Here is a 24,550-nt window from a genome sequence, read left to right on the forward strand (position 1 = left end):
TTTTTTTCTGTATCTTTTTTCGAAAAAGTACGAAAGAGTTCTAGAACTCTAACCCTATTTTCCAATTGCTGGAGTCTGCTTGCTATAAATTGTAAGTACAATCAATTCATGGGTTTTCTTTTACTTTTGAGTTTTTGCTTTTTTTTATTTATTGTACAGTTCTTTTCAAAGTTACTTGTCGATATTTTCAATTAGAGGTTTTATTACTTGCTGGAAGTTATGTACAATACTTTTTCTTTCATGTTTTTTATGGAGCCTACTTGTTAATATTTTCAATTAGAGGTTTTATTACTTGCTGGAAGTTATGCAGAGCTGACCTGTCAATTTTATTTTCAATTGATTTCAATTTTCTTTTATTTCTTACAAGTGTTGTAATAGTAACTTAAATGAGGGATTCACAATAAGGAAATAATAAAGGAAAGGACAAAGTATCTGAGAACTATGAATCTTGGACCATAGACGATACCAATGAGTTGTTGCACCAATTGGTGGATGCTATCAATATTGGATTGCATGATGGTAATGGATGACTTAGCAAGTAAAATGTAGAAAGAGTGATATTTCCTCGTCTTAATGCGAAAATTAGGTTTCCAAAAACTTATAATCATTACTTGAGCTGAATGAAGTGGTTTAAGAAGCAATATAACAAGATGTCTAGGCTTATGTGTAACAACTCTGGCTTTGGGTGGGACCCAATTGTAGAGACGTTCGGTGCTAGTGATGAAGTATGGAAAGATTACTTGAAGGTGAGCTTAGTTCATAATTTTTTTAAATATATTAATAGCTTACTAGTTTAGTACAATATGCTATTTGCAATATATTAACAATGAATAATTTGTTCTTTGCTAGTCCCACCTAAGTCACAGTAAACTTTGGGAAAAAAGTGTAGTTGATTATGATCATTTGAAGATTGTCGTTTGGGGTGGAACTACTACTTGGAATGGCTCCATTGCATTGGGCGTTGATGATACCAATGCAACAACTTATGGGGTTGAAGAAAATAGAGAAAATGATTTGTTTATTGGAAAAGAAAATGATTTGTTTGTTGGAAAAGAAAATGAAATAAAGCATAAAATTGATAATGCAAATAAACTAAAATAAGGAATATAACTAAAGTTTTTGATTCCACACAATTATTCCATAAAACTCTAGCTATTTATCTAACAATTCCCATGGAGTAGCAATCTAAAAATCAATCTATTGTTTTCACAAGACATATCAACTAAGCGTGCATTTTAATGAATCATATATAAATTTCCCTTTCCTTCATAAGTACAAATTCAAGCATCCTATGTGAAAAAGATTATTTAATGACAAAGGATCAAATAAATTTGTATATTAGTGATACAAAACCAAGGATGTGGTAATAGCTTAACTTAAATTCTTAATAATTACCACAGATACATGATAGAAGTGGTGAAAAGAAAATTAACCTATTAATTATGTGAAGCCGAAATTATAAACATTGAAGAATATAATAGTTGGGAATTGAAAGATAAAAACTAGAACTTTATTTTGAAATGGTATTTCATCATTAACATAATCTAACTAGACTGTAATAAAATAGCAAACTAAATACAAGATAAAAACAAAAACCAAAGAGGAGTAAGAAAAATTGCATCATCAACCCCTTGGTTCTTTACCTAACAGCTCCCCAAGGTTCTCTCGAATTATAATGCCATTTTTCCCCACTCTTTTTGGTGCCTAATTACTGCACCCTACTTTATTTGGTGTCACCATAAAAATTGCACTCTGTATGGATTTTTTTTTTTTTTTGAAGTGAGAGAACTTCTCTATTTATAGGCCAACTTACTCAACAACAACAAGCCACTAATCTTTTTTTAACTCAAATACCTAACCTATAATGCCATTTCTCATTCTTTATTCTTCTTGATACAACACTTCAATGGCAAATGGCTCAATCAAATAATCCATTAACAACATAATGCATGCATAGCTCATGCATTGGGCTTCCCAACTCCAAATGAAGACTTTGACCACACCAAATTGAAGCCCCTAAAACGATCTTTCCAATGGACTAAGGCCCTGTTTCCAATTCTCAATAAAAGCCATTGAAAAGATTGATATTCCTTGATTGCATAGCTGCTGGCCTAATTTGACAGTGAATGTACTGCAGTCTGCTTATAGGCACATTTTGGGTTCGTTCCTCCTTTTGGCTTTGTAATTCAATTTTTAGCAAATTTTTTTATTTACTTCACATTTTGTGAAAAATATCTAATTAGTTCAAATAGAATAAACTAAGGCCCTAACAAATTTATATTAGGATAACAAATATGTAATAAAATGCCCTTATAAACATGGTGTTTACATTAGGCATTCAAGAAACCAATTAACATGGATGATTCTTACTTCATCCATCAGTTGCTTAGGAAAACATGAAGGTACATATAATCCCAACAATCTCAAGAAGCATGCTTTCAAGGGTGATCTATCAAAGAAAAACATACATCAAGGATAGATTATTTTAGTGAAGCTGAATTCATCAATTATTTGTTGCTAATTGGAAGTTATGTTCTTGGGCATCTTATAGAACTTCTCAACTTTAGCTAGATGCATACAACCTAAGGTGATAATTCAAAGGAAGCAAACACATAGCATATGATTAATTTAGTGAAAAGGAATTCATTGACAACATCTAGAAATTCATAAACTTAAAGCATCAAAACAAAAGTGTAATCACGTTTAGAGCTTCAATCTAAGCCCTATAAAAATAAGAAGTTACAGTGAAACTAAGAAAATACAATAAAGAAATAAAATGAAAGAAACTAAAAACAATGAGGAGAAAGAGAATTGCATCTTCAACCCCTTGGATTCTTGCCTTAAGGCTCCCCAAGGTTCTCTCCAATTATCATGCCATTCTCCCCTCTCTTTGGTTGGTCCTTGCTCTCCCCCTTCTCTAAAAATTAGAAATTACAAAGTGTAGAGAATACTTCTTCTTGCTTGACTACTGCCCCTTAGATACCTTCTCCTCTTTCTGTTTTCCTACTAGTTACTCCATAGGATACTTTACTTTCTACCCAAAGTTCTTTGGCCCTTCTCTCCACTTGCCTCCACTTTCATTATTTCTTTAACTTTCAATATCTTGAGAGAGATTCCAGCTTATCTAAGTGAAACATTGTTACCAAGTGATGTGGTAACAAGTAGAAAATGGAGGGTGACTTCCAATGGAGGTAAATGTGGTCCAAACCACAATTCTAGAGTTAGGATCAATGCTAGATCGGTTGGATAGGCTATACTTGTTCAATGGACCTCAAATTTGGATATGTTGTAGTCAACATCCATTGGAACATGTTTCATGAAGATCTTCCCCAAATCCAAGCACCAAAACATGCTGATCCAAGGCCAAGAAGTTGACCTGCGAAAATGAGCAAAAATAGAATTTATATTCAATAATGCACTTTTAGCTCACATTTATTCCAACCAAGGTAAAACCTATAGAAACACAAAAAGGGAGAAAAAAAAACCTAAACAATTTCAAGAACTAAAAACATTGGGTGAATGACATGATAAATCTTGTAAAAAATTGAACTGAACACTTAATACTAAAGCAAAAAAGGACTTGTTCTTGAAGATGTCATCCAAAGAGCGCTCATCTTGGATACTCTTCAAGTTAGGATGATTAATATATTTTGATCGTCATGGATTTCGTTGAATTATATTTTTGTTTGTGCTATTGTGGTTGTACTTTGGTTGAACTATTTTAGTTATAATTTGGTTGAAGTATTTTGGTTGTAATTTGATTAAACTAATGGGTAAATTTCACTTTACTACCCGCAAGTTTCCCGAAATTTACACTTTGCTACCTAAAGTTTTTTTCGTCTCAACTTCGTACCCAAAATTTAATTTTTCTACCACTTTCGTACCTCCGTCAATCTGCTGTAAAAAAATCCGTTAACTTATGACGTGACAAATGATATGAGACTTACAAATTATTAAAGAATAATAAATACATTTATAAAGCATGATAAATATTTATAATAGAAAAAATACTGGAAATTTAAAACAAAAACAAAAAACAAAAAACTCTCTCCACCAATTTTTCTCTCATCCCCTTTCTCTGAGCAACCACCCTCAACCCATCGTCATCCCTCACCCCTCCCCACCCTAACCTCCCTTGTTTCTCATATATGATATCTATAAAGAAAGATATAAATATTTTTTTCCTTCTTTAATTGGAGCAAGATTCCTCTCTCAAGTAAACAATCCAAGAAAGAAAAAAGAATGATTAGGTGCAAGGGATTGAAATTTCTACAGCAACCTCCATTTTCTCTTTTTTGTTGAGACTAGAGGGCTCTGGGTTCCCCCAACATGAATGACGATGTTATGCAGTGAGTCTTCCAAAAAACCAGTCGTGTCATCGACTCTCCCAACTATCACCAGCTTGTAACTTTGATTTGGAATTCATGTATGTTCTTAGTGGGTGGAAGGGTTCAACTCATGATTCAAAGCTACTACGTGATGCTTTATCAAGGAGGAATGGACTTAAAGTGCCCCAAGGTAAGTACTTATTTTTTAAATGATAAATATATTTTTTAAAACTTTTCATACTAATTTTATATGTATTATATATATAATTAGGTAAATATTTCGGTGGATTGTAGATTTCCTCAAAGTGAAAATGAATTGTTCAATCTTTGCCATGCGTCCTTACAGAATGTGATTGAGAGGACATTTGATATTTTTAAATTGCGATTCATAATTTTTAAATCGGCGCCTCCATTAACATTTAAGACACAAGCAGAGCTTGTGTTGGCATGTGTAGCACTACATAGCTTTCTTCACAAAGAGTATCGTTCTAATGAATTTCCAATTGAACCAACAAATGAATCTTCATCATCTTCATATGCAATATAACTAGTTAATGAAGATGATACTTTTGAACATATTGTTTAAACCCAAGAGCAACAACAAGAAGATGCTAATGCATGGAGGGCTAGCATAGCTTTAGATATGTGGAGAGATACTACCTAGGAGGACATGAAGCTACATCAAATTGGATATTAAAAAATTGGGAAGATTGTGTTGGGTTTTACTTTTCTTTACCAAGATTATCATTTGTTTGTACCATATCTGACCAAGCAACTAGAAGAAAATCTAAGTAAGGCAAAGAGTCTCACATTGGAATATTACATGATGTGTAAAATCCCATTCACCTATAAAAGGAGACCTCTCTACTTAGGAAGGGATCCCTAGGCTGGGCTTGACCTTTAGTAATGGGCTTCTCCTTTCTTCCCTTTATATTTGGGCCTCACTCTTTGTACAAATGTAAATACACATTATTATAAGAATGAGAATATATTTCTTTGTGGATGGAGCCCATTCATTAAGGGTAAACCATGTATATCTTGTCTTCTGTATATTTATTGCTTGCCCAAATATTCACACATGTTGAAGGTCCTCACCTTCATCCATCATCCATCACAGCTCATCTCTAAGTTGGACTCAATCTTGGCCGTCCATGTTTTAGTATCAACAGTTTGCCTCCGTTTGTGGGAATCGACACAAAAGGCTTTTGTTGTTCTCCCATTCTTCAGTGCCCTTCGACACTCATACAATCAGCATCACCTAATAGGCCTTTCGGTAGTACCATGCTGGAGCAACGGTGAATGCTAAGGCAACAATTGCAAAATATGACATTTCAAGGGACGCCTACGTGGCTCGCTTCCATAAGGTAAGTGGCATGTTCATAACTTTCCACAATATTTAATATTAGGGGAAAAAACTACACATGAGTTCAAGGAAAAGTCAACCAAGATGCGGCTATCACTTTGCATACCTTGTATGCCATTCATGACCAAGAGGGCAAACCACCATCTCAACAAGATTCAAAGTACTGAATGGTAATACCACCAATTCAAGTCCAAGGGGAAGACGAAGTAATTCATTTCAATAAGAAGATAATGATTGCTGAACGCTGCCTACCTTCAGATCATGAGACCTTACCCTTCGGCACGCCTTTGTCATTCAATGTGTGTGATGCCTTCGACACTTTGTCATCATTCAACGCGTACGATGTCTTTGGCACCCCGCCTTTTCGATGCGTGTGATGCCTTTGACAACCCGTCATCGGTCTGCACATGCAATGCCTTCGGCACTCCACCTCTCAGTCCCGTGCGATGCCTTTGGCACCTCGGTCATTTGGTGCATGCGATGCCTTTAGCACCCGTCATTTGGCGTGTGCAATGCATTTGGCACCCCGTCATTCGGCATGTGCGATACCTTCGACACCCCTGTCATTTAACGAGTGTGATGCCTTTGGCACCCCCATCATCGGCACCCTACCTCTCCGACGCATGCGATACCCTCAGCATCTCGTCATCATTTAGCGCGAACGATGCCTTTGGCACATATGGTAATGCCTTCTCAGGAACATCACTTTTCGTAAAGATAAATGGAATATCCTTATTTTTTCTATTTCATTATTCTATTAAAAAGTGCATATCTAATTGTGATTAACATTGAGCAAGTAAAAGCATATCTAATTGAGATTAAAAAATTCATATCTAATTGTCATCAGCTTTAGTAAAAGGCACGTGAACTTGAAAAGTGGGGTGGTATTAATATATTGCTCAGCTATCAAAAGGGGACAAGCTCACAAGTGGCAATCAACAATTACACATACGGTATCTCTACAAAGATCTCTGACGGCACTTAGCTGCCATTCTGCCTCATGCGCCCCTCAAATGCCAATTGGAACAAATATTGCCACTCTGCGTCCCTAGGCTGAGAAATTACTCAAGGCACTTGAGAGGTTCAAATTGAAGCACGTAAGTTTATGCCCCCATATCATACAGTTTGACACCATACCAAACAACTGATCAATACCCAACATGCATATATATTATTGACAAGCACATCACCATCAATTAAAAAAGATAAGGGCCACCTTGCATGTATATCATTGCATGACATTAACCCATATGCCATTAGGTTACCGTTCGACAATTTCAAAAGGATTTCAAACGACAATGGTCTCGAACAGAAACTTCAAGACATCACCACCTTGCTTATTATTCATGGGCTATCGTTCGGCACCCTCAGCGATAATGGCTCAAGACACCCTCGTGTCTATTTTTAAAAATAGTCGAAAGAGACTACATCCATAACATCAATTGACATGTGTCTAATAAAGAGGAAGTTCCAGATCAATCCAGGCTACCAATCGGCAAGCTGGGTTGAAGTTGCCAAATATTAGGCAACTACAGTTACTTATCGACACCATCCACTCCACCAGCCTGGAGAGATGCTTGAATTCCCATGAACACCAAATTATTGAATGGGAAGCGAAGAAAACTGAGCACATAAACGCACTCTACTCCAACACCAAATGTCATCCCAAAGGTTGAGGTTCCCATATGTTCCTCGAAATCATGTTCGGTAGCAGCGCCAAATCAAGACCAATAAGCTCAAAAAGCAGACAGTTTTGAAAATGCACAAGTTCTGCAGATTGCCCATCGTGGTGTGTTTTGGTCCCTCACTTAATTTTGGACTCCAATCACAGGATGCCAAACGGTATTGTAGAATTCCTATCTTCAATCCACTCGAAGCTCCCCTTCTCATCAACAATCATACACCTACATTCGGCAAGTCAAGACAACTAGCATGTGCCTACACCTCCAAATGATCTGTAAATTCATTAATCGGCATTTCCGCCGGTCACCGATCCGTGCCCACAACGGATGAATGCATATATTCATGGTTACGAAGCCTCCAATCGCACTCCAAGGGTTGAGGCCAACATGTTTCTTGGAATTGCGCTCAGCAGCAGCAACGAATCAAATTGACGAGCCCAAATTGCCATCAATCTTGAAAATACATATGTTTCGCAGATTCCCACTGTGAATCGACATATTCAATCCACTATGAAGAGCTACCCCTCATTAGCATTCATACATCTATCGTTCGGTAGCTTAGCCAAGAGACACACCCAAACCGATAAGTGATGAAGGATTGCCGACTCTGTTTGCAAAATCCCACGTACTTGATAGGGTAACACAATGCCCAACAATTTTATCAAGAAGCCTTGTGTTCTTGCCTAATTTTGTGCAGCAGAACCATCACTTAGAAGCTTCATATATAGAACAAACCCCCTTTTGTATGTTGAGAGAATTGCCGAATGTTTTCGCTGAAAAGTCATCTACCCACGTAGGAGTTATAGGCTTAATCTCTCAAAGCTTATGCTGGCCCTATCCACTTTTACAAAATTAAAAAGGGCACGTGGGTTGAGCAAAAAGGGGATGGGCCTTATCTTTGGCAACATTGGGCCAACACCTACTAAACTTATTGTAGCCCATCTTATAGTTCGGCACCAACATATCGCTTTCAACATTCTCCCTCCACTCAACTTATAATGACCTTTGGTACCTTGCCCTTTTACAGTCCATCATGATGATCAACACCTTGTCCTTCGATAGTTTACGTCAAGATGCTAGGATCGGCAGGTACAGAGAATTGGCTTAAAAACTCTGTACCGAGCCACATGCAAGTTTCTCCCTTCAAGATCCTTCTTACTTGAGAACGTAGGGTATTGGAGATGGTGCACCACACAACTTGGAAGAACACAAAGGTGTTGCTCAGTCAGTGCATTGAAAATTATAATCTCCAAGAAAGAAGTACCTCCTTACTTAAGAACTTGGGGGACTGTTGTTTGTATCATATTTGACCAAGCAACTAGAAACAAATCTAAGTAAGGCAAAGAATCCCACATTAGAATATTATTACAAGATGTGTAGGCTTCTCTTCACCTACAAATCTAAGCAAGGCAAAGAATCCCACTTAGGAAGGGATCCCTATGCTGGGCTTGACTTTAGACATGAGATTCTCCATTCTTCCTTTTATATTTGGGCCCAACCCCTTGTACAAATGTAAATACACATTATTAGAAGAATGAGAATATACTTCTCCATGGATGTAGCCCATTCATTAAGGGTGAACCACGATATCTTGTCTTCTGTATATTCATCGCTTGCCCAAATCTTCACACACATGTTGAAGGTCCTCACCTTCACCCATCATCCATCACACCTCATCTCTAAGTTGGACTCAATCTTGGTAGTCCATTTTTTAGCATCAATAGTTATGTTATGAAGTATTTCATCTTGGGTATCAATTTCATATTATGAGTTCGTACAAAAAAAAAAAATTCGAGGAGAATATTTGTGGAAGATTGATCATTGCATAATTGTATATCATTTTGTACCCTTATAGCATATGATTTGATTATGTTTTTGAGTTAAACTTGTGCGTTTAATCTATTTTGTATATGTCATTCAGTTAATTGAGCTTTAGGTAGCACTGGATAGAAAAAGGTGCAAAATGGTGCAAAAACATGCAAACCTGAAGACTAAGTTAGCAATTTGTTTCAGGCTTAACATCTTCATTTGACCTTGGTTTGGCCCAACTGACATGTGGTTGGAAAGATGACATTCTGGACTTCAAGTTGGAGGGCTCAAAGTTGTCATTTTCTTAAGGGAATTTCAAGTTATGAGCTCACAAAATTGTTGGTCATTCTAACCTAAGCATGAGCTAATTGTTGTTTGGTCATTCTGATCTAAGCATGCATTGATATTGTCGGTGATCTAATTATAATTCAAGTGGAGCTTTCTAGCAGCCAAAAGAAATAAAAGAAGATGAAGTGCAACAAACCAAATAAGAAAAGAAATTGATTTTCAATTACATTGGTGTGTTAGGTCAAGTGGGTGTGGTTGGTGGACTTAATTGTATAATCTGATTTCACCTAACCCCTGTGCCTATAAATATAGAGTCTCCAAAGAGCTAAAACTCATTCATGATTCATGATTCATCATACATTCTCCACATATTCAGACACAAAGGGACACATTCATAGTGTAGAGAAGGGAGAGAGGAGTAAGGGCAGCAGTTGGGAGGCCTTGGCCTCCTAGCAGCCCTAGAGTTGAGCTTCCATCTCTAGCATACTGGTCTTATCTTCTTATCTTCCCTTCTATTTCCCTTATATTTTTATTTCCTGTATTTTGTTTTTCAAAGTCTTGAAATTTTCTGTTATTGTTATGAATGATGATTTTAAGTTTTCAAGTTTGACTGGTTTCCAAGTTTCAATTCTAGTTCTTGTTCTTATTCGTTATGCTTATATGTTGATATGCTTGTTTGAATGTTTGATTACCATTTAAACTTGTATGTTAGTTATCTTGGTTGGAATTAAGAGTAGACATAATGCCTTAATTCAAATTGAACTATAAATAGGAAGAGTATGTATGGACATTAGATAACAGGGATTAGATACATGCTTGGTTGTTTTAAATGTTGTTCTATGCTTAATGGATTTCTAATGCCTGATTTAGGTTCGAAAACAAAGGATCTGATTAGGGAATTAGGAATACAAGGTTTCGACCAAACACCATGGCTAAATTATATTTTAGAGAGAAATATTAATCTTTTTACTTGAATTGACCTTGTTAATTTGATTGCTTGAGACTTAGAATTGGATTGTTCCCTAGTGTCCTAAAACTGTTTTCAAACTCAAAACCAGTTTTAGTTTCTTCTTCTTTTGTTTAATTTTATGTTTTCAATTATTGTGCTCTTCTCAATCATGTTTAAACTTTGCTTTCAATTTCGGTTTTGTTTATTTTATAACTTCTGGTTTTCTGGAATTGGGTAACCTAAGTATGCAGCTAGTTTGAACTTCTCAATCCTCATGTGTACGACCTCGTACTTGTCTTGCTATACTACTAATTGGCCTATAAAATTGCGAGTTAACATAGATCCTCTTCTCTCTCGATCCTATTTTCCTCAAATCCTGCAAAATAAATGTGGTCAACAAAGACCCTTTGGTACCAAAGTCAGTGAAATGGTCTTAAGGAGATACAACTTTAACTAAAAGGATGGAGCTTTCCTCTACCTGAGAGGAGTTGGTGTGTGTGTCGGGATGGGAGGGGGAAAAAGAGAGAGAGAGAGAGAGAGAGAGAGAGGAGTCTTGCTATGGTTCTTAGAATTACCTCATGTGTAGTGATATGCCATCTTTATATAGAGCGTCCATCTTTGGTAGGGTTTGTGGAGAATAATTCCCTATTGATGGGAATTATTCTTTTCCTTAAATGAGTTGATAGGATAAGATCGAGGAGATTTGATGGAAATTGAATCCTTGATTTAGGAAGATATTCCTATTTTAAATCAAGGATAATTGGCTAATTAAATATGATTTAATTAGCACAATTATTGACCTAAGGAATATTTATCTGTCTATGTGTCACCTTCTGATTGGTTGTCAAAATTCATGTTCTCACAAATGCCCTTCAGCTTCTACATGGCGCAAGTAGGAAATGTGAAATACTTGTTGGGCTTTTAATCCCCCTTCTTGTCTATTCGACTTATTGGAATGAACTGGGTAGCGTATTTTATGGTGTGTGGCAGAAGTGATTGCATTGAGCTTGCAAATCCATGGTATGCCCAAAATGCCAATGTAGGGAGATCACTTCGATAATCATAAAAGTCTGGGAGTTGATCACTAGTGAGGAATAAACATCTAGGTTTATTGTTCCCAAGGTAACCGATGTCGTCTCATTGAAGCCGGTTAGTGGCCTGGCGAACTTGTTGATTTTGCCCTCCATGTCCATCTGTTGAACAACTGAAAGCTGTAGTATGTTGGTTGCGTTGCACTCGTTTTCGTGAATTCGGTTGATCACGGCTTGCGCAACCTAGATGCTGATGACAAGGGCGTCATTGTGCTTTGTTCTGATGGCTATAAACATAAAATTAAAAATTCCAATGTTAGTTTTCTTTGTTCCGCTGGCTACAAGAAGGCATATATATATATATATATATATATGAAAGAATCAGACAACGAAGAAAAAGAAGCAACTCTCACCACTTTAGTTGCTAAAAATTCGGAGGATGCAAACTTCAAAGTTGTAGACCTTCTTGCTGACAAGAGGAGTTTTTCTACAGTTCTATTTGGTTGATCTCAATGTTCATAAACGTAGTTCAATTTAAAGAAGCCAAAGACCGTCAAAGCTCCTGGTGATGCTAGGGTTTCTTGTTCCTAGTTTAGGAAAATATTAGATTTTATATCTTGATTCACAAGATCTTACCAATATTGGATATTATTAAGCATAATAATATCAATAAAAAAAACCAACGTGGGAAATAAAAAGCCAACGTTGGAAATAGGGTTTAATATTGGATATTATTTAGTTTAGTGGTATCACCCAAAAAAAAAAAACACTTCAAGCTGCACCTCCTACATGCAACAAAGCACATGTTTACAATGCATCATGAAGTGGGGGCAATTTGTAGACAAAGAAATTTTGATGCAATAAATTTCGTTGGACGAGAAAATAATTAGGGTTCAGTGGATTAAATTGTGGGCTCCATAATTCGCCCATGTGGCGTGTGACTCATCAAAATCGGATTAACTGTCAAAAAGGTGACACGTGGCGACATCCGACGGAGTGCATCAGACGGTTCAAGATGAAGACAAAATTAAGGGAAAGAATCTTCTGTGATTGACTTTGATTTAAATCAAATATTAATCAGATCAATCAATTGAAGATAATCTGGTTAAATTGCTAGATTATGGGAATTGATTTAAATCAAATCAAAATCCCACAAAACAATGTTTTAAATAGGGAAAGTTATTTAGGTCAAGCATCCTACAAGAGTCTATAAATAAGAGGCTTGAAGACGAAAGAGGGGGCCAGAAAAACCTAGCATTGAGAAGAAGCAGAAAACTCCCTGCATTCTTCACCTACACTTTGGAAGAGCCACCAAGCACAACAAATACGTGCCGGTTCCTCCACCATAGAAAATCTCAAACACCAAACAAGGCTTGTGCTACCCGTTTGATCAAGATCAAGTCTCTACGACCCTTGCATCAAACACAAATTTTCTTTATACATTTTTGGAGATCGAATCAGAGGATTCAATACAGAGATTGTAACCCTAAATTTCATAAATACAAATATTATTTTGTACACGTGTTCTTGTCTCATTTGTCGCAGGAAATTCGTGTTTACAATATCATTTACAAATATTTAGCCTATAATTAATATGTATTATGTCAATTAATCTTTTATAAATATTTGGTCTATATGTATGGTGTTATTTAGATTTGATTTTTCATCGACACAAATGACATAGCTTTGTTAATTGAAATACCGCCGTGCAGTGACATTTTGCTTGAAGCACGTCTATTCGACAATCTATTTTAATGGTGATACTGTGTAATGATGCCACCGAATGAATGTTGACGTTTATTGGAGCGTATTTCCAACTCGTCATTGTGTGAAGTTAACCTGTGCATGTTCCCATTTACATGTTTTTAGTCTGGTGCACCTCAAAAGCAAACCATCATTTGTCCTTCTTAATAAATCATCATTAATTATGACATAATTGGTTGCCTGAGATCTGATTTTTTGCAAATTGGCTTCGAAGGGTTTGAAAGGTAGTTAAGGAAGGGAATCCTCCAATCAAATCATCCAAATTTATCTCATTGACCTCCAAGCTCATCCTCAGATCCATAATAGGTTTTGTTGCTTAAAGACTATATTTGATTGCGGCAGTAGTGTTCATTTAAGCTCTTGGGTTGATTTAGATTTCAGTTATGTTGGGATTATGCTTAATGTGGCGATGTGGCTATAGTAGTTTTTGGTGTAGCTTTTTTTCGCTTTAGTTTTTTTATTATTATTTTTTTTATCATGTTAGTTTTGGTAACATTTTGGGTTTAGTTTGTAATGTTGAAATTTAAACCCATCTTTGGTCCAGAAAAGGAAAAAAAAAATCTTGCGTTAGTGGGAGAGCACGATACTCTTTTATAGGCAATGACGGAACTAGGCGCTGCCATGAGCTCTATCACTACGGGTGGGCACGGTTCGGTTCTCACCTCAAATCGAAATTGGGATTATTCATCCGATCTGATTCGGTCCAGTTTACCCACAAGTCAATTCGGTTTATGATTTTTTCAGTTGTGAACCAGAATTAATTTTTTGAATTTTTACAAAATCCAACTAAATTTTAATTTTTGGACTTAAAAATTAATAAATGACCCAATTTCATGCAAAGGGAAGTGATTTGGCCTAGAAAAGATAGGTGATTTGGAGTTGTGCTTGGGGAATAATTAGTTATGGGCTTAAATATTGAAAAAAAAAATTAAAATACAAATATGATCCTGTTTGGCCCGATCCCATTTTTGGTAACCCAGTTTTTTCCTCCTTTTTTGGCCCAATTCGGCTTGATTTTCCAGTTTGAATGCCTGCCCAATCTTAACACCCCATCTTTTGAGAAAAGAAAAAAAAATTAGTGTTAATAATAAAAATGTTATTAAAATAATAAAAAAGCCTAATATTGCCCAAAGTATAAATTTAGCCCACCTCTACACTTTACTTTCATGCCACAAGAAAAAATTTTACTCGTCCCCAATATGAATACTTGGTTCCCTCCTTATTTATAGAAGTGGTTATTGATACTCTTAAATAAATAATCATACTCCTCCCTTGTAGAATAAAATAAGGGAGATATTGCAATTCCAGATTTATGAAATGGTTTTTTTAGTGCTAATAACAATTTTTTTTAAATTATTAAAAAATATTAAATTCCTTACTTTGTTTAAAAAATAATAAATTCATTGAATTAATTATTTATCTAGCCACCAAACTTACTACACACGAAACCATTCCATTCCATGTGTGGACCGATGAAGAAAAAGAAGACACGGTCTCCCCTATAAACTTTTGATTACTTTAAACATGCTTCCCTCTCTCACACAAAAAAGAAAACTTAGTCGGAAACTTGAAGTTTAAAACATTGGATTCCAAATGGGAAGAATAGGTACACCAAAAGGTTGGACAAAACAGAAAGAAAAAAAATATTTAAAAATTGCAAAGGCGATAACCAAAAAATTTCACTCCGTATCTGGAATCTTGTCGTCTACCTATATTATAATACATAAATTAATAATATTACAAAGTAAACAAATCTCGAAGTCCCACAACCAAGTAACAACCCATTTGGTGTTAATTTTTTCACAAGCTTCTTCCACAATCTACAATAGAGTGAGGTCCTTTGTTTTTCACTCGCAGAACATGAAACACTCCTTCCTTGCCCAAAAAGCACCCGAAGATTCATATTTGAATAAAAAGGTACATCCTAAGATCAAAAACACAAACTCCTCTCATTTTCTTCTCTCTCTCAGTTTTATTCCTTCCCTCCCTCTCCAATTTCCCCTATCCCTCCTCAGAGTCCTCTGTTCCTCTCCTCCCCTTCTCCAAAGTTCAAAACCCTAATTCCCTCTCCCTCTCTCTCTAAAAGGGTGCATTAAGAGTTGAGAGTTCTCTTTTCGCTCCACAACCAAAAAAAGGAAAAGAAAAAAAAAAAGGAAAAAAACCCCAAACAATGAACGAGATTCTCTCCTAGGGCTTAATCCATTGAAAAGTCAAAACCCCTTTTGCCCAATCCAATATCAAACCAGATGATCTGAAAAAGTTCACATTTTTCTTTTCACCTACACCTGTTGACTCTCTTCATTGGTATATACAAACACTACCAATGTCGGATGATATGCTCATACATTTCTCCTCTAACTCCTCAAACCAGTCGGACCAGTCTCTGCCCACCAAGATTGCCAAGCTCGAAGCTCGTATGGTCGGCAAGGCTTCCTCTGCCTCTTCCGCCCCTCCTGCTCAGCAGCAGCTTCAACAGCAACACCAGCAGCAGCCGCAGCAGTCTGCTTGGTCCTCCCTCTCCGCTGCTCCGAAATTCGCTACGGCGGACTTGGCCGAGCCATCTACTTCGAGTGATTCCGATGACGATGTAAGCCCTTTCTCTCATTTTATGGCACAATGTGTATAATTCAGTGCATTGGTTGAATGCTTTCCACTTTAATTTCTTAATGATGTTTGATGTTGATGGTAATTGCCAACTAATCTTTGTTTTCCATATGATTTTAGCTTATTGATTTGATCAAATGGGGATAAGCTTTTGTACATCTCTTTTGTCTACCAAATACTAATTTAATCAACTAAATTGTGGGTGTTGCCCGGTATAAGTGGTACTTTTTTTAAAAACATATTGCATAAAGTTTGATGCCTAACCTGTTGATGTCTCTAATCAGAAAGAAAGTCGCTTTTCATGAAGTTTTATTTTCTTCATACCATTTATTTAACCATTTACATTTATGAAAGTTCCATTCCCTATTATGGTTGCTTTACCAGGTTGGGGAATGTGTGCCTGTATGACCAGTTTTGATACTTTTGATCTCACAATTTTTTTGTTTAAAAGAAACAAAACTTTATTTAATAAAGTCGAGAAATGTAACTAACAGAACAAGTATTAACTACCAATGAACAAGAAGTCCACTTACAAAATGAGAAAAAAACAAAATAAGCTATCCCATCCTTTTGAAATCACTCAGTTACATCTCATTCTATTTTGATCTTGGAATTTGGATAACTTTTTATTGGCTCTAATTACTTAAATCTCATAAAGTTTACCATTAGGTGTTGGATCTTTCTCATATAACTTATTTCCTGATTCATATTCTTATGACAGAATGGAGGGGAGTTTCTGATACAAGCCAACACTCAGAAGCGCCAGAAACTTCAAGAAGATGGTAATTCAACTGTCCTTGAACATGCTGAGGTAGGCTCTTGATCAAGTTAAGTTTGGTTAGAAACTTTCAAGATTATACTAGCCCACTGATTTTAGTTCTTCGCTTAAATTGATATCAATCTTTTTAAGCACGTCTGAGGCAATGCATTAGAATACTCAATCACATTTGATATTTTAGACGAAAAAGTTGAGATCATGGTGTTGAATTGTTTACTTATTACTTGCATTGAAAATTCTCCTTCTTTCTATCTTTCTTCTGCATATAATCCGAATTGTGTAAATTAACATAAAAAAGCGTATGCAGGCAGTGGCTGATGGGAGGCAAATGGTTGTGGAAAGCATTGATACCAAGGCAACTTCTGATGTAAATAGAAAAAAGCATGGTCGTGGTAGGGGGCATTCTGTATCAGGTCGGGGTCGTGGTTCAAGAGTTAGTGATCAAACAAGATTGCTAACTTCGACAGTTTCACCTCCAAATGGTCAGCTTGAGAATCCATACAATAAGGTATGCTCGTAGGCTTGAGCTGTTTCAGTTTCAATCCTAATCCTTTTATGGTAGCAGTTATCATCTACAAATCATCATATTCTACATATCTGCCATCATTAAGGAGGTATCCTACTTGTCATATATTATTTGGTATGGTAAGAAATTATCTACTGTATTATCTTGACAAGACTGGTTTTGACCTTTAATGGTCTGAGCCACCTATATCTGTTGTTTGCTGGATAAAATATTCTCATAATAAATGTTCTGTTTAAGATCATCTTTCTAAGATAATTGAATGAGGATAAGTTATTAAACACGGATGGAGTTAAATTAGGGCCTGCATTTTCTGCTTCCAATTGTTTTTTTTCCTAATCAAAATTTTGATTAAGAATTGCAAATGCATTATATATCACCTAGTGAATGAGGCGAAATTGACTGCCACTTATAATTGCTTGGTTAATGACACACATGGTCTTGTTTATGCTTTTTGTTGAAAATTTTGTTAATATTGTTCGAAATATTCTGTAATCAAGATAAAATGAAGGCTCTATATGCTATGCAAACCTGGGATTTAGAGAATGCTTGTGAGTTTGTCCATCATGTTACACAATGCATTTTACTTTTACTGAATGGAGTGATTACCTGCATGCCAGTAAAGAAGTTACTGAAAGAATCTGCAAAACGTATGGATAGGCAATATTGAGATGATATTTGTGGTGGCAAATCATGCTTCCACTGCATGAAATAATGCTTAGGTGAAAGGATAAAAACTATACATAACATCTTCCGAGAGCATTTGCTATATTTCCCATTCAGGACTGCCTGCATCCAATGTGTGTAGTTGATCTGGTCCCTCTTTCAAGTAGACCACAGTTAGATATTTAGGGGTGTCATTCTATGGCAGAGAATGGGATATTTAGCATCTTTAGGGGTGTCCGCATCAGAACATTATGGGATAATCCAATCTGGTTAATTCAGCTCAGTTGACTGGGAGTAAAGAGCTGATTGCAAGTTTTTCGTCTAATTTTCTGGGTTGTACATCATTTATTGATGGAAAACTTGTCTATCTTATCTTGTACTTCTTTCTGTTTAGTAATTTTTTTTTGTTTTTTGTTTTTTTTTGTTTTGTTTCCTATTAAACAAAGATATGATTTTCTCTGGACAATAGAGATATCTACTTTTAATATTCATTCCTCTTTGGAATAATACAGACAGAAATGGATAATGAGACAACGAGATGATTACAATTTTTATTTGGCCTATACAAAATAATATTTTTAATTGCCAGTTCATATATACTTTTATGTATAGACCAAATTGTTAATATTTAAAAGACTTTTTTTTTTATGCTGTATGTAGAACAGAAATATTTATGAATGAACTGGTATTTTACCTAATCATACTTGCAGGATAGTAGGCCTAAAGAGCAGCTTCGGAATGACAACAAATGGTCTTCATTAGATGTATGATTTGGTTTCCTTCGTTCATTTTGCAATTATTTGTCACTCTTTATTTGGCACATTTTTCTTTTGATATTTCATAGTTTTAATATTGTTTCTTTGTCAAACTAGGAGGAGGTTGCATCTTTACGTGCTACAGTTTCTGCGCAAGAGGAGGACTTGCGTAAATCACGTCAAGAGGCCTCTGATTACCAGAATCTTTGCCGCCAAGTAGAGAAGGTAATAAAGTAACTGCCAACAGTTGTCAAAAGTACAATAGATATGCTAATGTAGTATCGTTTGTTTCTTGGGCTTTTGTGTAAAATGAAAAGCCTGTTGTATAAATTCCATTATTATCTGTGATTTGTGCAGGAATTGAATGAACTAAAAGATAATGAACAGCAAATGAAGCCTAAGGTGTGCTCTTCTGGAGGATTTATATTCATCAGTATTTCCAATTAACCATTATTACATAAAATATTCTTTTGTTACTATTTATGATATTTTCCTAATACATTGTTCCATTTTGTACTTTATCATCATACAATGTCAGCTTTCATGGAGAAAGCATTGTATATCGATAATAAACCTTTATATTGAGTTGCCCTATTCTGATGTAATCACATTAGAAATAGTTTAGCAAACTAGTTTGGTTGACCATGTTTGCAAAAATAAAGATATACTATGCCCATTTGCTCGAAGCAATTTTTATTGTGCTACTCACGTGTGAATTTCAAATTTCTGGGCTTTATCTTTTCCTCTTTTCGTAGGAACATGGTAGTGGTAAAGTTCATTCGCTTTATTGCATAAACTGAAAGGTAACAGTAGATAATTTTTTAGTAGAGGGCCTTTACTGGAAACAGCATTGGAGTGGTCATCTGGTTCTCAAATAGCCATTAGTTCGGACTAACGGACTAGTGTGTGCACACTCACGTACACAAATGTCATTTCAGTAGGATACTTGTCCATTAGTTTGGTGTAAGATATATCATCTTTAAGATTCATTTAGACACAAATGATACAATGTTGTAATTGTTGGAAGCCTTGAGAGCATTACTATCATCTGTAATGATTATGAGCTGTTGGATTCATTTTTTCCGTATACAAGCAGTGGGGCAGAAATGATTGCACTCTGTGAATTTTATGTTTATCATCCGTATGTTGGCAAATTGTTGTGACAGATACAAGTTTTGGTTTCCACTTATGCAGAGAACAAAAGTAATCTCTGATCTGCTGATATCTGTTTCAAAAGCAGAAAGGCAGGAAGCAAGGTTGAAGGTACGACAGGACTCTTTGAGGCTTGGAAATGTGGGTGTAATCAGGTAATGTATGCATTTCTTTTAGCTTCTATACTTAGTGCTTCAAAAGGGTAGTGCTTGGGGGATTTCCTCATCTCTGGGTTAAAAAATTTCATTGGATCCTCTCATCCTAGTCATTCCATTTTTCTTTAAAAATATTATACAAATCATTTTCTCTGTTCATTGCAGAGCTGGAACTGTCATATCTGAGACATGGGAAGATGGGCAGGCCTTGAAAGATCTCAATGCTCATCTTGTATGTTCTTATAAGAAATTTCTGTTTTAAACTTTGTTTTGTCATGCCAGCTTATTATTTTTATGTCTAGTCACAGTGAATATTTCTACTTTGAAAAGGTTCGTGGAATAAACCAGAACCAGGACTCGTTAGAATTTTCCCCAGCAACTTACTCTAGGATTCTGGACTACATATTGAGCTCTACAAGATATTAGGTTCTTAGTACACTATTAATTAAAGAATCTTTTTCCTATTGAAAAAATTTCAAAGCCTTGTTTAGATGTCAGTTTCATCTCACATTTTATGCACATCTTGAGCTTTCAGATATCAGTTATGTACTTGGTGTAGCATTTCTGTACATGTACTATGTTCACTGTATTGGAAGTTTCTCTAAAACTCATTATCCAGAGACTTCAGTTTCTTTCTCTTAGTAATGCAATTCACAAATTTCCACCCAAATTTTTGAAGGTGGGTAAGCATTTTAAAAAGGCATTGTAGTCTCAAACAATGTAATCTTAGGTTTTTATTATACTGTTTTTGAGTGTATCTATAGAGCTTCCACACCAAAAAGAGAGGACAACACTTTCTTTTATCGCTAAAAATTCTGTCTTTTTAATTGATTAATGATCTTTGCACTTGTTTCTAGATCCGTTGAAGATAAACATATGGCATTTATTAACATGGGTTTTTTAATTTTCTAGAGACAATTATTAGAAACTAAAGAGGCTGTTGAGCGGCAGCGGAAGTCATTGAAGAAAAGGCAAAGTGGTAAAGTTATTATGCACCGACTGTTCTTATTACATTTCCTTTTTCAGTTACTTTTGGTTTATACAATGATCCAGGAATTTTATTATTTTGTGTCTGGTGGATTTACTCCTCTCTCTCTCTCTCTCTTTTTCTGTTGATTTCCTGTTTGTCTTGTTTTGCATAGGGCTTGTTTTGTCCTGGTATGAAGAATAAATCTATCAAAGTTTAATATCTTTAGTTGTCATTCTCTTGAGTCCTATAAAGTTGCTATACATGTTGAAATATATATATGTATATAGGGACATTCTCCAATAAGTATTTAAGTTAAGGATTGGTTACTTCTAATCTCGGCCGTTGGATTGCATCTAAGAGACTACCAACACATTTAATGAATGCAAACCAATGGCCAAAATTAGAAGTATGTGACCAACCCTTAACATAAAATACTTATTGGAGAATCTCCCTATCTCTCTCTCTCTCTCTCTCCACACACACACACAAAAGAAAAAAAAAAAAAAAAAGACTAGTCATCCTATTTTCCTTGAAAATATATCTCAAACTTGCATCAATTTGTAGTCTTTGTGAAGTGGAGTAGTCATTTTCCACTTTTTAAATTGTGATTTTCGCTTCCTAAAGATAAGGGAGATGGAGTTGATGCTGAAACTGGAGTACAAGAAGAATTTCTAGTCCAGGATGAGATCTATAAATCCCGTCTAGCCAGCATCAAACGAGTAAGTTTTCTAGTTTGTCTAATTTAGTTTTTTCCACCTTTTTATTTTTATTGGGAAGTCCTTGTTTTCTCATTTGTTTGTCTCTCAACTTATGGACTTCTATAGGAGGAGGAAGTTCTCCTGCGTGAAAGAGACCGCTATGAACTGGAGAAAGGAAGGCTTATACGTGAAATGAAACGCATACGAGATGAGGATGGTTCCCGTTTTAACAATTTTCAGATTCTCAACCACAGATTTGCGCTCTTAAATCTTCTTGGCAAAGGGGGATTCAGTGAAGTTTACAAGGTCGGAACTTTGTGAAATGTCGTTTAATAATTATAAACATTTCAACCAATTTTAAGTAAAGGTCTAGACAATTCATTTGCCAATGTTGGCAATTGTAAAGAAATACCTTTTTGCAGTGATTTGAAGTAAGAACTTTCCAGCAGGCATTTGACTTGGTAGAGCATAGATACGTTGCATGTAAACTTCATGGTTTAAATGCTCAGTGGAGTGAAGAGAAGAAGCAGAGTTACATACGGCATGCAATCCGGGAGTACAATATTCACAAGACCTTGGTGCATCATCACATTGTCCGGCTTTGGGACATTTTTGAGATTGATCAGAATACATTCTGCACTGTATTAGAGTATTGCAGTGGTAAACTATACTCTCACCATTCTGTCCTTTGAATGATATTAGTTACTTTTATTCTAAGAGGAAGATATTAAAAATTAGCAACAGTATAGAATTCTTGTCTCATTTTTTCTTCATATTCTTTTTGGTTTTATTAATATTTCCTTTTCTACCCTCAGGGAAAGATCTTGATGCTGTCCTTAAAGCAACACCTGTGTTGCCTGAGAGGGAAGCTAGGATCATCATCTTTCAGATATTTCAAGGTCTTATATACTTGAACAAAAGAACGCAGAAGATTATACATTATGATTTGAAGCCTGGAAATGTTCTATTCGATGAACTCGGGGTTGCAAAAGTGACTGATTTTGGTCTTAGCAAGATAGTGGAGAATGATGTTGGATCCCAGGGTATGGAACTTACATCCCAGGGTGCTGGAACTTATTGGTAAGTGATGCAAATAAGCTTATGCACATGTGCAGAATTAGATTTTCTTTTAGAGGAAAAAAGTTCAGCTTCCCTTAGGCATTTGAGACGTCCTTATGTTTGAACTTATATTTATGTGATTCTGTTGATTTTAAATCATCGATGTGCATCCTGCTTATTTTAGTTGTGCCATTTAATATATAAAGTTCATGTGAAAACTACTTTTACCTCTACAATCTTTGAAGTTTTTGTGCGCGATAGCTGTCATGCTAGTTTAGTTGGGAAGAACGACTGGAAAGCATAATTCAGTTGACTTAAAGCTTTGTTCTGTATTCCAGTGGTTTTCTTCTGTCTTCTTCTCCTTGACATTTGACTACATTTGGTTTGAATAGCAGCATATTTGATAATTCCTTTGTTATTTGCAGGTATTTACCTCCTGAATGCTTTGAGCTCAGCAAGACCCTCTTATATCATCAAAGGTCGGTGACTTCTTGTAAATGTGCATCTCCTTGTGATAGCTGGGCAGCATGTATATGCAGCAAATAGGCCAAATGCATTTCTACTGCATTTCTGTTGATAGATAACGTTTCTTTTTTGACTCAATATTGCTCTAGAGCATGTAAGTGGAGTCTTTTACTAGACTATTGATATGATTGGTGTCCCTAGAGTCTTCTTACTTGAAAAGAAAGCTTATTAGAAAGCCAAACTCTTTCACTTCACCTTTATTCTTCTCAACTTGGGTACCAACATTTTTTGACATGGTCTCTCTTGGAAATCAGGTTGATGTTTGGTCAGCAGGTATTCTACTATACCAAATGCTATTTGGCAGACGCCCTTTTGGGCATGATCAAACCCAGGAACGAATACTACGGGAGGACACAATTATTAAAGCACGAAAAGTTGAATTTCCTTCTAGACCTGCCATCTCAAATGAGGCAAAGGTGAGTTATGCCTTTAGTTCATGCAGCATGTTTAATTTTTCTTGCTTGGACATAGTTGGTTCTTTGGAAAGAATATATGATAGCATTTGAACTCAAGCGCGTTAGGTGCAATAGAATTGCTAATGTCATTTAGTTGCCCTTAAACAAGATACTATAATAGTACTCACGGCTTTCCCTATTCATTGATGGACATTTGAGGAGAATTCTGAGCAGCTTGTGATACGATTTCGCATATTTCTGTTCGCAGGATTTTATTCGACGCTGTCTAACATATAATCAAGCAGAGAGGCCAGATGTTTTAGCAATTGCTCAAGATCCATTTCTCACATACTCGAAGAAGTAAATAGGAAGAGCCAAGAGCTAGCTCCCACAAATTTTGCTTGTTTTCCTGCAATACCCACAATGAATTTTGTACAGCTTGTAAAGGTTTGTTACTCATTGTAGCTGTGGTGTACTCCCCTCGTTGGGTCTTCAGGTCTTGTATTTTGACCTCATGCTTGGGTAGGGTGCAGGAAAAAAGTGTGTAATTTTGGCTGCTCGCCTATTAACTTTTTTTTCTTTTTCTTCTTTTTGTTCGTTCAGCATAGTTATGTGTCTGATTTATCCATTTTCCATCATGTATTGGCACTCTACTTTTTGGAAAAAACAAAAACAAAAAAACAAAAGCGAAAAGAATAGAGTTTACATGAAAAGGACTTTGAAGCTTCGTTAACTCTTCTACAGATAGATGCTGGGGAGAAATATTTTTGTTTTCCCAAGAATCAGTTGCTCCTTGATCCCAAAACGATTTATGGATAAATTGAATTCCATTGTTATGAAGCATCTATATTCAATAAGGAACAGTGGATTTCTTTGGCAAGCTTAAATCAAAGTGAAGGTGATATGTTTTTTATTTTTTTATTTTAAAGGCTGCTATTTATTTTTAAGCTGTCAAAGGCAGTTTGAGGGTCTGTTTGCCCATCAGGTCTGCCCTGTTTGTGATTAAGGTTTCTTATCGAAATACGAGGAGAGGGTACAACGTTTCCAGAATAAGTG

General features: G+C 35.8%; 1 protein-coding gene and 1 pseudogene across 1 annotated transcript; both read left to right on the top strand.

The window, feature by feature from the left end:
- The first annotated feature begins 386 nt into the window (after positions 1-386).
- LOC148914346 (uncharacterized protein At2g29880-like) lies at positions 387-4,685 on the top strand (annotated as a pseudogene).
- A 10,336-nt stretch (positions 4,686-15,021) lies between these two features.
- Positions 15,022-24,082, top strand: LOC103329921 (serine/threonine-protein kinase TOUSLED). Its single transcript, XM_008232452.2, is given in 17 exon segments — positions 15,022-15,801; positions 16,540-16,629; positions 16,904-17,104; positions 18,496-18,549; positions 18,658-18,765; positions 18,898-18,942; positions 19,735-19,847; positions 20,013-20,079; positions 20,760-20,826; positions 21,442-21,536; positions 21,642-21,821; positions 21,965-22,175; positions 22,331-22,595; positions 23,000-23,031; positions 23,034-23,053; positions 23,354-23,515; positions 23,763-24,082. Coding segments are annotated over 17 exon segments (2,070 nt in total). The 5' UTR covers positions 15,022-15,537; the 3' UTR covers positions 23,859-24,082.
- Positions 24,083-24,550: the final 468 nt, after the last annotated feature.

The sequence above is a fragment of the Prunus mume genome, unplaced genomic scaffold (assembly GCF_029339155.1).
Source record: "Prunus mume cultivar Tortuosa unplaced genomic scaffold, ASM2933915v1 scaffold18, whole genome shotgun sequence".
In the NCBI taxonomy this organism is placed as follows: domain Eukaryota; kingdom Viridiplantae; phylum Streptophyta; class Magnoliopsida; order Rosales; family Rosaceae; genus Prunus; species Prunus mume.